We start from the raw sequence: 15,145 nt of genomic DNA, 5'->3' as shown, positions 1-15,145 counted from the left end.
GGGGGGGGGGGGGGGGGTCTTTTACAAACACTAAAAACAGCAATAGAAAAAGAAAAAAAATGGGGAAAATAAATTGCAAAAATGGTGTGACCACTTTGATTGACTGACCAGGAGCAGGTAGATGCAAGTGACGTTGGAACTAATGATTTGTATTCTTGGTTAGTAATGCCATGTTTAATCGTGACAGCAAGGCAACTAGCATTGCCAGGATTACAGCTCAACCGTGGCTTTCTCTTTGAGTCATCGCAGTCTGTCAGTAGTTATAACACTGTGGTTTTATTAAACCCCTATTCCAACTAACAGAATTAGTTAGAATTTCTTATTCGTTGAGGGACACATGAAGTCTTAAACCTTTGGTGTTATAATGCTGCCTACAGGAGTGTTTGACATTGGCATACAAAAAAAAAAACCTCTAGGCCAGCTCAGGGTATAACCCCTTGTTAGTGCAGGGGACACTAACAAGGTGGACATCTTGGAGCTTTGGGTGATGTGGCTTTTCCTTTAGCGTTGAACAGTATGTTGGTACATTAACCATTAAGGAGGAACCAGAATCACTGCGTCCAGAGGCAGAGCAAATCCTGTCTTGGGCTGCACTGAGCTTTTCAGCCATGCACATTCCAGGCAGACAGCTGGCAGTATCTGTACCCGGGAGAGTGGTCCCCACTCCCATTTTGTCCAGGATTGGTTTAGGTGAATGTGGTACACTGACTTCGTAAGACTTCTGGCAAATGCGCTGTGGGTCCTACCAAATTGTCCTGATCTGGTGTTCCAAGGACTGATTTTACCATCCTGCTTTTTGGTCAGGCTTATTGAAGCCTATGTTCTGTGGGACAGGGGTATCTTGAGTCTGCGATTCCTACAATGTTCAAGGCTAGAAAGTCAACTTTGTGTAAGGTCTTTCATCTGATGCCGATAGCTTATTTTACTTGGTGCTCTTACCCTAATAGTTTTTGTGGGACTGTTCCTTTCCTTCCTGCAGTTGGGTCTGGACCAGTGGTTGTCTCTTGGCACATTCAAAGGTCAGGTCTCTGCTTTTTCTATTCTGTTTCAGAAACCCAAGGCCTTTCACTTTGATTAAGACCATGGGTCTCCCATGTGGTTACTCCTTGTCCCTTCCCCTGTGAATCATTTGGATCTGAATCTCATTCTCTGTGCTTCAGAAACTGCAGAGTAGGTTTCCCTTTTATGTCTTTCCAGATGAGCCCCAAAGGGCACACTGGCTTTTACTTCAGCAATCTCTTGTTGGCTTAGATGGACTATCCCATTGCTTATGGTCTCAAGCGTTGTGTCCCCTGATTTTTCTGTTTAAGGCTCACTATACTAGGTCTGCGAGTGCCTCTCGTGCGGTTTTGAAACCAGATTAGTGTTTCCCAAATTTGTGAGGCTCCTGGTCTTTGGTTCATTTGTTCTACCAGGTGGATGTTTCTGCCTTATCTGATGCCTGCTTAAGTTGCTTTAGGCAGATCTTTTAAGTGCTGGCAGTTCCTAGTTCTTGGTTATGTTGGGCCTGTTAGCATTAGCTTGCTGTATTGTTCACCCTTCAAATGGAGTGTTTTTGGACATCCCAAAGTTTAACACTTCTTTATGCCTCAATGGAGAGAAAGAAAATAGGACTTTTGAACTCACCATGAAAACATTTTCTTGTAGTCCTTTGAGGGACATCGGTCCCACCCCTCATTTTATAATCATGTGCTTGTCACTGCCGAAGCATGCTGGTAGTAGGGAAGGTTAGTCCTGTCATTCTGTAATCAGCTGTACAACTCCTAAGATTTGAAGATTTCCTCTATCTCTTCATGGATTTCAAAAAAGTATTATTTTGTGAGTACAAAAATCCACTTGTAAAGCAGGTACTGCAACTGTTTTTTTCTTTGGGAAAAATTGCCTACATTAATTTAAAAAGGACAGTTTTAAGCATCCCCATCAGTGTAATAGGCAATTTTTGAAATATGATGTTTAAAATAGAAATCTTTTTGTAGAACAAATGCACTGAATCTACTAGGGCATAAAATAGCATTATTTTGTTGGCAATGTAAAGTGAACCATTCCTTGGCTAATACACGGAAAACAAATTGCCTTCACCCCCAGCAGCATAAACTCCCTTTTCCTTCACTGCCTTGTTGCTTTGTTTAGCCATAGACCACAAAGTCTGTCGTGGGTATGGGTGAGTAACATGACTCACTTTCTCCCATGTGCTTACTGGCTGCTGATTGGCCTAGCGCTATGGAGCTGGGCAAGGGGTTCATAGACCCATTTTAGATAAGTCTGACATTTACACAGGGCTTTCTCTTTCCAGTCTCAGTGGCTGAATGGAGCTGACAATAGGTGTGTGTGTGTGTGTGTGTGTGTGTGTGTGTGTGTGTGTGTTAGATGCTGCTTGGTAAACCTTTTTTACTTTGCTCTGCAGGGGTCAAATAAAAAAAATCTTCATTTAACTGCAATTTTAGTCATCAGTGGAAAGTATACATACCGTATGTTCCGTTGCTTATTTTCTTTTGAGAAACTGACCTGTCATTTAATTTTTATTTCTTCCAAACACTTAATGGATTTACTTTAGTAACATTTACTTTGGGAATCAGCAATGTTAATGTGCTAGTTTTAATTGCTATCCATTAAGGGGGCTTACAATGTGATAGCATGGTAGGTGGTGACATGTGCTCTTTAAGGTGACACGAGGGGTTTATTAGACCCCTAGTGCTACCTTCTCACTGCTATGAAGCTATTGTGCTTTTTTTAGTGAACTTGCCATAATGCAGTGGATGCCAACTTGTAAGGTACAGGGGGACTCTAATTCAGCCCCCGATGTCTCCAAAGGGCTGCATATATGATAGGTAATGCTTAAGAAAAACTGCCATAGACCTAAGGCTACAGAAAATGGTCAAAGATTCTTCTACAGTCATGGTTAGAGACTGAATTAATACTGCAGGAGATAGTCAGAGACTAGGGTCATGTTACATTAAACTACTAGAGATCACGGCTATTAACCACTTGCTGTCCAGAACAATTTCTTACTATTTGCGCACACATGATAAAATCTGAATTTATGGCTACAAAACTGCTCCAGACCCCCAAACAATGATGCTACTTTAAATTTTATATGTCGCACAGTACTTTGCGTAAATGTTTATCAAGTCAGTTTTTTTAGGATACAATGTACTAAAATTGATTTTATTGCACAGAAACGGAATATAATAACCAATGTTTTGGTAAACTAAAAGATAGGGTCACGACGGGTAAATGCATACCAAGCAAGTCGAGTATTAAAATTGCGTTTAAACCGCAAAAAACTACAATACCCAAAATTTCCCATAGGGAACAATTTAAAAGCTTTTACTGCTCATCAGTTTAGTGCTAACAGTGATTGATGGCCCTAGAATTGCTGCTCTCACTGTGTGGTGCAATTTCGATTTTTTCACGTAGTAGCACCAACGCGTGTTTAAGTTTGTATGTCCGTGCACGTGGGGGGCAGGGGATTTTAAAAATGTATATTTTATTTTTTTTTGCATTTTTCTATTTTCTTTTTCTTATTTTTTGCTGTCACATAGGGTACTAAGAAGTCCCCTATGTAATAGTAGATAGGGTGTGATGGGTCCTCTTTATGGAGACATGGGTCTTCCCCAGCTTCTTCTCCTGACTCTAAGACCCCCAAAGAAGCTGGGGAAGCAGAGATCTTCTCCTGGCTCTAAGAGCCGAAAAATGTAAACAGTGACACTGGAAGTGATGTCACTTCCGGGTCCAGTGATCAGAGGAGAGATCAGCGGCTGGAAGGGGGGTGGACACAGCGCCGCACCGTGCAAGCGATAGACGCCGGATTGCTTGTACATTAACAGCCATGAGCGGCTGTTTAAAAGGACATAAAAAACGCAGCTGCTGCAGCAGCCATGTTCTTGGTTTAACCACTTCTGCGGGCCGCCGTATATAGACTTATTGCGGCCCGGTAGTGGCACCTTTTTTACTGACTGCTGGGGCCTGAGGGTCGCACTTTAGAAACACCAAAGGGTTGCAGGTTGTACAGCAGGTCCACAAGTTCTTTTACTCATTACTTTTATTAGGGGATCTTTCTCATTACTTTTATTGGGGGATCTTTCTGGTTCTTTCAAGTTTCTTTAGGTTGACTTTCTATTGCTGCTGCCTTTTGTTCCTCCTTACGGCTTTCTACCAATAGCATAGATAGGTGTGTGTGTGTGTGTGCACACCTTTTATTAGAATGCAGGGTATTCTGATGTAAAAATGTGTACTTGGGTGTAAAAGCATATATTCTTAAAAAAATATATAAATCCACCCAGACTACTATATAGGTAGTGGTCATACTATGGTGCCAGTATTTAAAGGAGAACTATGGGGTTAGGGCTTTTCCCCATAGTTCTCAGGGTAACGGGAGGACACAAACTAGCATCCTCCCGTCACCCTAAGCTCAGTATACCGTGACCTACAGCTCACAGTATACTGAGATGCCGCAGCTGAAGTGGATCCCGACAATTATGTCAGGATCTGCCCAGCTGCGTGAGTGACAGCTGGCTCTGCCTATCTAGAGGCAGAGCCAACTGTACCCTCCCCCGTCCGTTCCGCCAGTCAGCGCTGGAGGATAGGGGAAGCAAGCCCCTGCCCTGTCACGGCAGAGAGCCGTGACGTGATCGAGAAGTGAGCGAACGCCGGTATGTGTTCGCTCACCTCCCGATATCTACTGAGCCGACCTGCGCGGCATTGCTCTATACACATACAGCACAGTAATGAAGTAATAAAATGAACTAGGATCACCCTAATCCAGCACGTTATTATTCTGAGTTGTCCCGCTCAAGCGGCGGCCATATTGAGTGGGGCACGTGAGATTAATAACGTGCTGGATTAGTGTGATCCTAGTTCATTTTATTACTTCATTGCTGTGCTGTATGTGTAGAGGCCAATGTAGTTGGATCTGTATGTGCGTTATAATCTAAATGAATCGATTAATCGATTTTTAAAAAAATGTGATTAATTAAACATGAAAATTTTAATCATTACCAGCCCTAATTTAAATGATTTGCATTATTAATGAATGCATAATATTTTTCAGGTTTAGTCCGTATTTTCGCACAAAGGAGAAGCTGCTCCTGAGCTCCGTATCTCATAGCAATATGATTGAACCCAAGAACTTTTTCTGTCACTTTGACCTCACAGGCACATGCAATGATGATGACTGTCAGTGGTAAGTGTGAACTTCTACCAAGGTTTCTTTCCATTAGCATTTGCGAGACTACTTAAAATGTTACCTTTTTACATTTCACTCACTTTATAGGCAGCACATGCGTGATTGCACTTTAAGTCGTAAACAGCTATTCCAAGATATCCTATCCTATGACTTGGACTTGATTGGTTGCTCGCAGAAAAGTAATGATGAGGAAATTATGGCTGCAACTGGTAATATTTGAAATATCATTTTACTTTTTATCATAGCCAGTTTTTACATAAAAGATGGGTGCAGTTTAACACTTGAAAAATTTCCCTTACCCCATTGCCCTTTCTATGCAGTTCATGAAGTTTAAAAAGCAGAACTGATGTAGGCCCCTTAACCACTTCAAGACCAGGTGTTTAGACCCCCTTCCTGGCCAGGCCATTTTTCAGTGTTCAGCGCTGCGATACTTTGACTGACGTTTATTCCGTCATGCAACGCTGTACTGAAATGAATTCATGGGCAATTTATATGTGGTACTGTCTAGGCTGGGTAACTGCAAACACAAATCTGTAAACTAGTTATACATATAGATATATATCGATCTATATATATATCTCACCGTCATTGCTTTTTTAGATGAGATGTGGTTTATGTATATATTTTATGGAATAAAAAAAAAACCTAATTTTGAAGAAATCCGGTTTTACTCCATTTCTACTACCCGAGTTCCTCTGCTGTCTTGAATCTACATTTTTTGGGGGTTTCTAAGTCTCGTTTTTGTCACCATTTCTGGACTAAGAACTCGCTGTATATGTCCCACAGCACCCAGTTAGGTATAGACTTCCAATTCACCAACTGTCTTTTCCCAGGCAAGTTTGAATCTGATTGGTGGCCAAGTGATGTGTCCTAAATTTTATTTGCCACTTATTTCCAGAGAAATACGTTGACAAGCTTTTTGGTGTTAACCGGGATCGCATGTCAATGGATCTGATGTCAGTTCTTCTTGTGAGTCACGTCAACGAGAGCCGAAGTCACGGTAAGTTTTTATTTTTTTATTTTGCTTTTTGAACCCTGTAGGGAATATTGTTTCTAAACTTGGTAACTGTTTTTCGGGAGAGGTTACTTGTTCTTCAATTGAAATACTTCACCTCAGCGTGAATTACCCTTGCTAAGAGAAAACTGACCTCCTCTGTGACTTATTTAAAAGTGTTGCCACACTAGTAATTCTCTCACTGGTGGTGGTCCTCCTATTTCTATCGCATTGCTCCCAAAAAAGCAAGATATCAGTCTGTTCTGGTTGCTGTATTTTGTAATACTACCACTGATGAGGTGATGGCAGAATCCCAGTATAGTATGGCCCTTAATGGTAGCTTTAAAGTCTAAAAAGTACAAAAGGTTATAAAAAGATGAGCTCTAGGGCAACTCATTAATAGAAGTAATTTTTAATAACCACGTGTTAAGCATTAATGTAGAAATGGAATTCCTGCAGTCATACTATGTGAATGCAGTTATTAAAAGCAGTTTTTCTTCAGCCAATAGCATTATGACAAGAATGTGCACAAAATAGCTTTAGTGCACATTCACACCAGTGTGCTACGGTAATATGTCTGTTACACATTATGCGAGTTGGTGTGCTGCTGTGTGCCTTTCATTGTGAGTTGCACCCCAATGCACCATCCTGATGCTGCATGTCTGTTGTGATACAATAGGCAGCCAATTCAAATGAATGGGCGACCTTGAAGAGCTTAACATAACATGTTAAGTGTACATCAACAGATCTTGTGAACAGATTGTGTTAATGGGCCCCAAAATTGATGGATTGCAGGACATGTCCAAACTTAACACCTTTTCAGTATGCAAATTGAACCTTCTTTTTTTTTTTCTTTTAATGTGCTATTAAAGCGTTTCCTATTTTTTTAGCTACTATTGTCCATTCACAAGCTTGACATTTCAAGCTTTTCACTACCCCCCTCCCCTTTGCTGACCTACCTCTAGAAATGGTAACAGCGCTTATATCACTGAAGATGATTGCGTGACCACAGCTGCACAGGTGTGGGATCTTGGTATTGGCTAACTACCTACCTCTTAAGGTGCCCATACACTGTGCGATTATCGCACGATAATCGCGGGAAATCCTGCGATCGTACGATAATCGCACAGTGTATGGAAGGCGTGCGACCGTTTTTTACTGTACGGTCGCACGTCTTTTGTCTAAGGAGCATGCTAGAAAACCAGCCGAGAATCGTACGATTTTCGGCTGGTTTTTAGCATGATCGTAAGATCATGTAAGTTTTAAGCATGATCGCAGTGTACATGCGCACACTGCCCGTTCAGCATTGCGGTCATCGTAAAGCCCGCCCCTCGGGGGCTGGCTTCCGATGATCGCAAGTACAATCAGCCTGTCCAAGATGGGCAGATCGTACGTTTTTTAAATTACTTTACAACCATCGCAACACTAAGGTCTTGCGATGGTTGTAAAGTGTATGGCCACCTTTACTCTGCCCTGAATGGAATCAGTATGAGGCTAGAGTGATTTGGTGCATTTCACTGATGCTGTTGGTGTCTAATTTGTATGTCATTAGTGACATCTGTAAGGTTGTTATTAAATGCATGTAATTATAGCAGTTTTGCAAACAATCATTCAGAGAAATCTCCCTCCTTCAAGGTTTATGATCGGATGCGGAGGGTCTGAATAATTGACAGTTTTGAGTTCTCCCTTTACATGCAAGTGTCAAGAAATCGTTAGACAGTCACTCGCACTCCAGCTTGATACTCAATCACTTTATTGACTGTAGTAGTGTCACATTGTAGAGCATACATCACTACAGTACCCACCCAACCTCCGGGTTTCCTTCCGATCAGGAGTGCGATGGGACATACTTTGTATTGAGTTTTACCAAGGTCACGGCACACCTGAGACTTGACTTAATTCCTTACCTAGACAATTTTCTGATCTTTGCGAAGGCAAAAATAAAACATACTTTTGGGCCTCCACTTCTGGAAATCCTTTCAGCCTTTGGTTGGTTGGTGAACTTTTTGGTTGGTTGGTGAACTTGTTACCCTAACCAGAGAAACTATAATATTGCCAACACGGTCTAAGTCTTTTAATGACCCGCTTAGGTCATTCCTAACCGAGTCCCTGGGCTCAATTCCACTCCAGAAAGTTCCAGTCACATCTTCTGACCTCATGGGACAGAAAGAAGAATTCTCTAGACAAGTTTACCACTTTACCCCCAGCAGTGATGGAAAGCATATTGGGGGGCCCACAGGAGCCTCCAGAGAGGAAGACATTAGGTCAGATCAATCCTTACAAAATGTGCACATAGGCACATTACAGGTTTAGGGAAAATTCCAATCTCAGGACGGAGTCCTCCAACTTAAGCTTTTAGCAGTGGGCAGCTCTCGGGTCCTTTTCAAAATCATATTAGATGGAGAGAAGTCATGGTCTACCTAGACAACACTACAGTGGTAACTTACATAAATCTTCGGGGTGGCACAAAATTGGAAATTTTCTTGTTGCTTGTTAGGGAGATCTTGGATTGGGGTTAAAACATGTTAACATCCCTGATCGTCCTGAACTTCAAGGGCTCCTGGCAGATTCTTATCCATTAGATTGTACAGAGTGAGTGACAACTAGATACCCAGGAACATGTGCGTGCCCATAGATGGATCTCTTAGCCTCCAAGCAAAACAGAGGACACAAACTACTTCTTCCTGAGCAAGGACCTGCAATTCCTGGGGGTAGTTGCTTTGCCCCTGAATGGGACTTGGAGCTGGCATACATGTTCCCTCTTCTCAATCTTAACACTAGTAGTAAAAAAAATAAAAATGTCTTTCATAAGACATGGTTTTTTATTGCTGCTTTTACTGTCAATAGGCCCTACAACATGCTCCCTCCTTGCAGAGACCTCCTCCAGGGGCCAGCCCTGCATACAGATCTTCAAAAATACAGGTTTACTGCCTGGAACCTGAGCATGCAAAACAGTTGCAATTTGCAATGCAGCAGCAGGGCCAAGCATTTCCAAGGTTAGGGTACTTTGTTATTCTCTCAGATGACTTTCCTGGAACACTATTGGGGAATTCCCCAGTTAGACTTGTGAGTAATGGTCTTTCCAGGACAGCATTACCATTTCCCACCTGAAATCGGTTGATGTATTGTTTCTATTTAAATTATGCTTTCTCTTTTTCCTCTTGCTCCTTGGTGGTAGGCTTCATTATATCACAGAGGGACAAGGGGTAGGGATAGGGCTTTTAATCTCTTGGGTTTTGTGTTTTCTGTAGGAGGAGCAGCAAATCATCTCTCAGTTAGTGATTCTGCAAAGACCATTTATCCATAGGTCTAAATGGGAATTTTGTTTACAAGGAACCTCTAACAAGGGTGCCAAAGTCTTCAAATCCACCTCCTTAGACACCATATGTCCTTGGCAAGTCTATACATCTTGATAAACCAGACGAAATATACTCTGTGGGTGACCCTGTCGACCTTCCAACCGGCATCCTTTGATAAGAAAATCACAGGAGTTGGTTGGAAAATGTTCGGGGGAACAGTGACTGCAGGCAATTGGCTGCTGTCACTGTTCGAATAGTCTGACAGTGGCACAGCTGTCACTGTCAGAATACAAAAACCCAACAGAAGAGGAATCTTTTTTTTTTTTCTGAAGCCTGCAGTTTGGGAAAAAAATATAGCAGTGTATGGCCAGCTTTAGCCTGCCAAAGCTCTCGGATTATCCCTTTTGCATGGTGTATCCACATCTGTGCTATCCAGGTGGGGGGAATGTTATTGTTTGTTCGCAAAGTTCTGGTTTAAAAGGTCACTGATTCAAACCTGTTCAGTGTCCCAAAGAAGTATGGAGTTCAGCACATCCTGAACCTCCAAAGTACTCCATGCCTTTTTGAGTGCGCATATTCAGGATAGTCTGTTCAATCAGTGGTGGCATAGGAAGTGCTTCCAATGAGGATGCAGACTGACAACACCACGATCATGGCATAAGTCAACCACCAAGTGGCTGGCTGCACCGTATAGAGGTCTCCCCCTTTTTGCGTAGGTATATAATCACATTATGGTTCCTCCCATGGAATACAATCCAGTTGTGAATAACTGTAAATTGCCAGAGCCTGCATTAGAGAGTGGTCTTTCCACTAGGAAATGTATGCCTGTTGTGAGGTCCAGCAGGCATAGACCTGATGGTGTCTTGCGCAAGCCACTAGGTAGGCCAGGTTTGTAGTCAGGATACAGGATTCTTGGTCAAGAGTTAAGGATTCAATGGGGTCTCAGACAGTCTCGGATTTATACTTTTTCTGTGATAAAGCTTCTGCCTCAGCTGTCTTCTGCAGGGTTTAAGTCAAAGGGATTTTGGTTATTCTGGTGGTTCCTGAATGGTCTCGTTTGTCTTGGTTATGTGGACCTAGTCTGGTCATAGGTACTCCCAGTTGCCTTCCTCTTCAACCATGCTGTCTCAAGGACCCATCTTCTATCCTGCTTTATAATTGCTGGCTATAATTACCTGTTAGAAAGCCAGGGGCTGAAGGATAGGGGTCTGTCTTCTGTTGGTGGCCCTTTCTTGTTTTACTTCCTTTCTTGCCATTTTTCCATCTTGTCTGGCATAAGAGCAAGCTGTGCTTTGCCCAAGGCCTTCCTTTTCTTTCCTAAGCTGTTTTTGTCTCTTAACTCTAAATTAGGATATTGTCCATCACTTTCTAAACCATTTCCTCATAGAAGATAGCTCTAAATTAACTGGACCTGGTCTGGCCCCTGCATGTTTGTTTGAATGCTACGGCCTCCTTCTGCCAGGTTTGTGGTAACTGTCTGGTTGCAGAAGGGGCAAGTGGCCTCTGTGCCCACCTTTTCTTGGTTTCACCAGACTTCAGTTTAGGCTTAGGCCATCTTCACGTGGATCCTCCGTTTCCAGTTATGGCCCTTCCTACTAATGCAGTAAGTGTCTTGTGGGCTTTTCACCACCAGGCATCAGTTTCACGGGTCTGCAAGTGGATATTTGGTCATCTCCTCATACCTTTTACCAAGTTTTACAAGATTAATTTACTGGCATCTTCAGATGCTAGTTTTGCATGCAAAGTCCTGCAGGTGGCGGTACAATGTCATTGCTTTAGAAGAGGATTCCTTGTTACAGTAGATTACTGCTTTTGGTTCTCCTAATCTTGATCAGTAGAGAGAGCTATATAAAATTAGAGAAAATTATTTTTTGGGAGTACGAAAAATCCTATTTTCCTTGTCCCTGTGGAAATTAAACTTTTTTCATCCAGTGAGGATGTATTTCTGTTTAGAGAAAAATAATTGTGTTTTTATATGAAAATTGTGTTTTCCCTTTGTTTTTTTTTTATACATTGATTTATTCTGATTTAACATTTCTGATTTAACATATGTAATATTGTTTCTCACAGTCCCTCCACACACTACTTATAAAGACATAAGAAAATGGAAGCCCATGTACTGGAAAAAACCTGTTGCAGATAGTAGCAGCAGTGATGAAGAAGAAACTACAAAAGCTGTTAGTTGTGGTAAGATTGAAATAGTGTCAAGCTGAAAAAACAAAACAAAACCCCAAAAGTCCATTGAGGTCAACCAGTAGAAAAATTAATAAATCCAAAACCTCCATATAAAAAAACTCTTAAACCCCAAATTAATCCAGAGAAAGGTAAAACAACAAAGCATGTAAAGCATGTTCTAATTTGCTTCAACAGGGGAATAAAAAAAAAAAAATGAATCTTGTAAGTCAATCGAAAATTTCTTGGAGCAGGAATCTACTGTGATCTAAAAATGTACCATTGTCAAACTCGTACATTTTGTGTTTTGTTAGACTAGATCCAATGAGATATATTGAAATCTTGAAACAAAAACAGATCACTATTTGGTTACCTACATGGATTGATCTCCTAGGCTAATTTTTAACTTTTAATATGGTTGTTAAAACAGTCTGAATTCAGGTATTTCAGTGTCAGCATTTCTTGTATTCAAGTGTATCTAAAGCCAAAATGTGGGGACACAGTTCCAGTGACGAGAGGGGAGTCCTCTCACTCGTGGTTATGTTTCTAAGAGAGGAAGTGAGGGGAAAATCTTCCCCTCCAATAAAACAAAACCTGACTGTAATTTTAGCAATTTCGTATTTAATTCAGAACTAAAAAAAAAAAAAAGAAAAAAGAATCTTATACATTACAGGACACAGAATGAGCATTCAGGTACATTGGCTGCTATCTTCAGAAGATTGTATGCTGTCAAAGCCATAGAATAGCCCAGAATACCTGTTCCCACTCCTAGCATGCCTTGTTTTTTTCTAGTGTCCTAGGTGAACAGCTGTCTTCTCTCCTCCAAGATTAGTAATACCTTTTTTTAAAGTTTTTATCAAGGTTCCTTTTTGTAAGCAGCTTTTCTTAGTTGCTGCAGTGCCAGAAGTGCCGCACTAATTTTTTCAGCTTTGTGAATCGACTTATTCTCTGCACAAAACTGAGGGATGCTGGGAGTGAGGGTGGTTACTCTGGGTTGCCCTAAAAGTTTATTTTGCCAGTGTCCAATCTCCTGAAGGCAGCAGCCTAACCCAATGTGCCAGAATATACAAAGCCAAAAATCATATTTTGGCCTTGGGATGTGGGAGTCTAAACCACTCTGTAGCAAAGGTGCTAGTGACTGGTTAATTTGCAGTTGAAAATTTAGTTTACCATTTCTACAAGCACTGAAATCACTACCTTTCCCCTTGCTTGAGTTTTTTTTGAAGGTTAACAGATCTTTTTTGTTGATAAACCTGCATTCTTTACATGGTCATTCATAGATGACCATAGAACTACCGTTGTCACATTCTACACCTGAGTAAATATTTCTTTGAAATGCTTTGTTGGTATTGCTCCTCCATCAATACTTAGAGATTAGCAGTAGCAGAATTGATGTTTCTCATCCGTGTTGTATGTGAACACATTTTCTCCTTCCTGCAGTTCCAGCAAGCATCCCAGACCTCAAAACAAAGGTTCCCATTCATGATGGTGTTGTCACTACAGATGATGTCAGGTATTTCACAAATGAAACTGATGACATTGTTAACCTGGAAGCAAGCGTGCTTGATAACCCTCAAGATATCCAGCTATGGATCAAGTTGGCATACAAGTGCATGAATCAAAATGAGGGGTAGGTGGCCTTTTGTTTCTTCTCTGTAAATGTACCATTTTATTCTTTCAGTAATTGGTGTGTGAGAGATTTATGTCCGCTACTAAATAATCCCATTTTCTCTTCTATTGTTAACGTCTATTCATTGAAAATAACCACAGTCCACTTATTGTTTGAAAGCACTTAGCGGTAACTAACTATTGTATGCCTGCTTTTGCATTATAAGCACTTAATATATTGTGACTGTTTTATTTATAAAACAAAGTAAAAATAAGTCTTGGATTTGCTATGCCTCTGTAAACCTATTTCTAAAATTGCTGATTGTTTACAGCACTAGCATAAAGTGTAGGTGTAAGTTTGTGCTTTCTCCTGCCCTACTGATGGAAAAGATGTGTTCAGACCGTAGATACGGTGCTGACCCATTTTATGCTACCTCTGCCTGGAATTTCTTTACTAGCCATGTGCAGCCTTGTACCCAGTGTGCTGAAAGACACTGGTGTGTCGATTTTAAGTGTTGGTTGTTATATATTATACAAAATATACCTAATGAATATTTTATTTCAGAAGTTGGACAACTCTAAGCAAGGGTACTAGCTTTTTAAAGACTAAAATAACAGCAGCTCTTGTACAATAGGCCTTATTAGGGAGATCAGATTGGCCACACTGCAAAATGGCTCACAGCAGGACACACACACCTCCTTCTCCTCCTCTTTCTTAGCAGTGAAGTTGGATTGTCTGAATAGGCTATACACTGGTTGCTTCCCCTTCTCCAAAAGTGAGCTTAATCCTAGTTTGGGTGCTCAGTGACACCTCATGTACACCCTGGGCCCAGGATCCAAGGGACTGTTGAGATACCAAATACCGTACTTGGTACAAGTACAGATACATTTGCAGCTCCAAGATTAGACTAGAGAAAAACTCTAAAGTTAGGAGGCAGCTGTCATTTTTAAGGAACACACAGGGCTCCAGGGATGTGTGCATTCCTGTTTATATAGTTTTAGGAATCCACCAATACCATTTTTTCAGACCAAGTACACACTGATTTTTCTAAAGCAATACTGAGTAATGATTTCAGGACATTGGTGAAGTGCCAGGGCCCAGTCACAACACAACTAGGTTCTTGTGAAAATGCCTAGTATCGGCACTGGTATCTGAACATTCCTGCATTGCAGGGATACAGAAATCGACTGTATTTTCCGCTTTTGTGAACAAATTTGGGAGAGCCCCTCTGTGTTTGTGTTGCTACTCAAAGCATACCTAACATAATCTCTGAAAATGAATGTCAACTTTTTTGTGTGGTTGTTTGGCTGGACTATAGAGCTTCTCTGTATAATTACAAAGTGACAGCAAACTCTGGCTATCCCCATTAAAAGACTAGGGACACTCCGAGTTTCCTCTCAATAAAACACAATTTGTCTAGATCTTTAACCCTTTGTTAGGACTGTGTTCACATCTCGTTTTCAACATTAGTTTGAAACTGACGAGATTTATCTGCACAGTACAGACAGGGTTAATTAACCCCTTCATGACTGAGGCCCTTTTTTCATTTTTTGCACCCATGTTATATTCTACATTTTAGGCCTGAAAATGACGTACAACCCCCCAACATTATATATTTTCTGAATGCCAAGACCCTATAGAATAAAATGGTGGTAGTTGAAAATTTTTATGTTGCGCAATATTAGCGCAACTCCTTATTAAACCCCAAAATTTAGTGACAAATTTAATTAAATGCCCCAAAACACAACAAATTACCCATTTTTTTAATGAAATATAAAAGATGAGGTTACAATGAGTAAAACGATACCCAACATGCCCAGTTTACAGATTGCGTGCGACCGTGAAACGGCGAAAAACTGCAGTACCCCAAAAAGTCAATAAAAGAC

The 15,145-nt window shown here is 41.0% G+C and overlaps 1 protein-coding gene across 1 annotated transcript in view; it reads left to right on the top strand.

Annotated features, from left to right (window-relative positions):
- ZFC3H1 (zinc finger C3H1-type containing) overlaps window positions 1–15,145 on the top strand; it is an 80,837-nt gene that overhangs the window by 42,312 nt on the left and 23,380 nt on the right. The window contains exons 18-22 of the mRNA XM_018558061.1: window positions 5,051–5,182; window positions 5,273–5,394; window positions 6,084–6,185; window positions 11,549–11,665; window positions 13,097–13,280. Of these exons, the coding sequence (XP_018413563.1) occupies window positions 5,051–5,182; window positions 5,273–5,394; window positions 6,084–6,185; window positions 11,549–11,665; window positions 13,097–13,280 (657 nt within the window). The remainder of the gene's footprint in view (window positions 1–5,050; window positions 5,183–5,272; window positions 5,395–6,083; window positions 6,186–11,548; window positions 11,666–13,096; window positions 13,281–15,145) is intronic.

The sequence above is a fragment of the Nanorana parkeri genome, unplaced genomic scaffold (genome assembly GCF_000935625.1).
Source record: "Nanorana parkeri isolate BGI_ZX_2015 unplaced genomic scaffold, ASM93562v1 scaffold318, whole genome shotgun sequence".
Taxonomy (NCBI): Eukaryota; Metazoa; Chordata; class Amphibia; order Anura; family Dicroglossidae; genus Nanorana; species Nanorana parkeri.
Note: the sequence above shows the minus strand (reverse complement) of the source record. Positions and strands in the feature narration are given on the sequence as shown.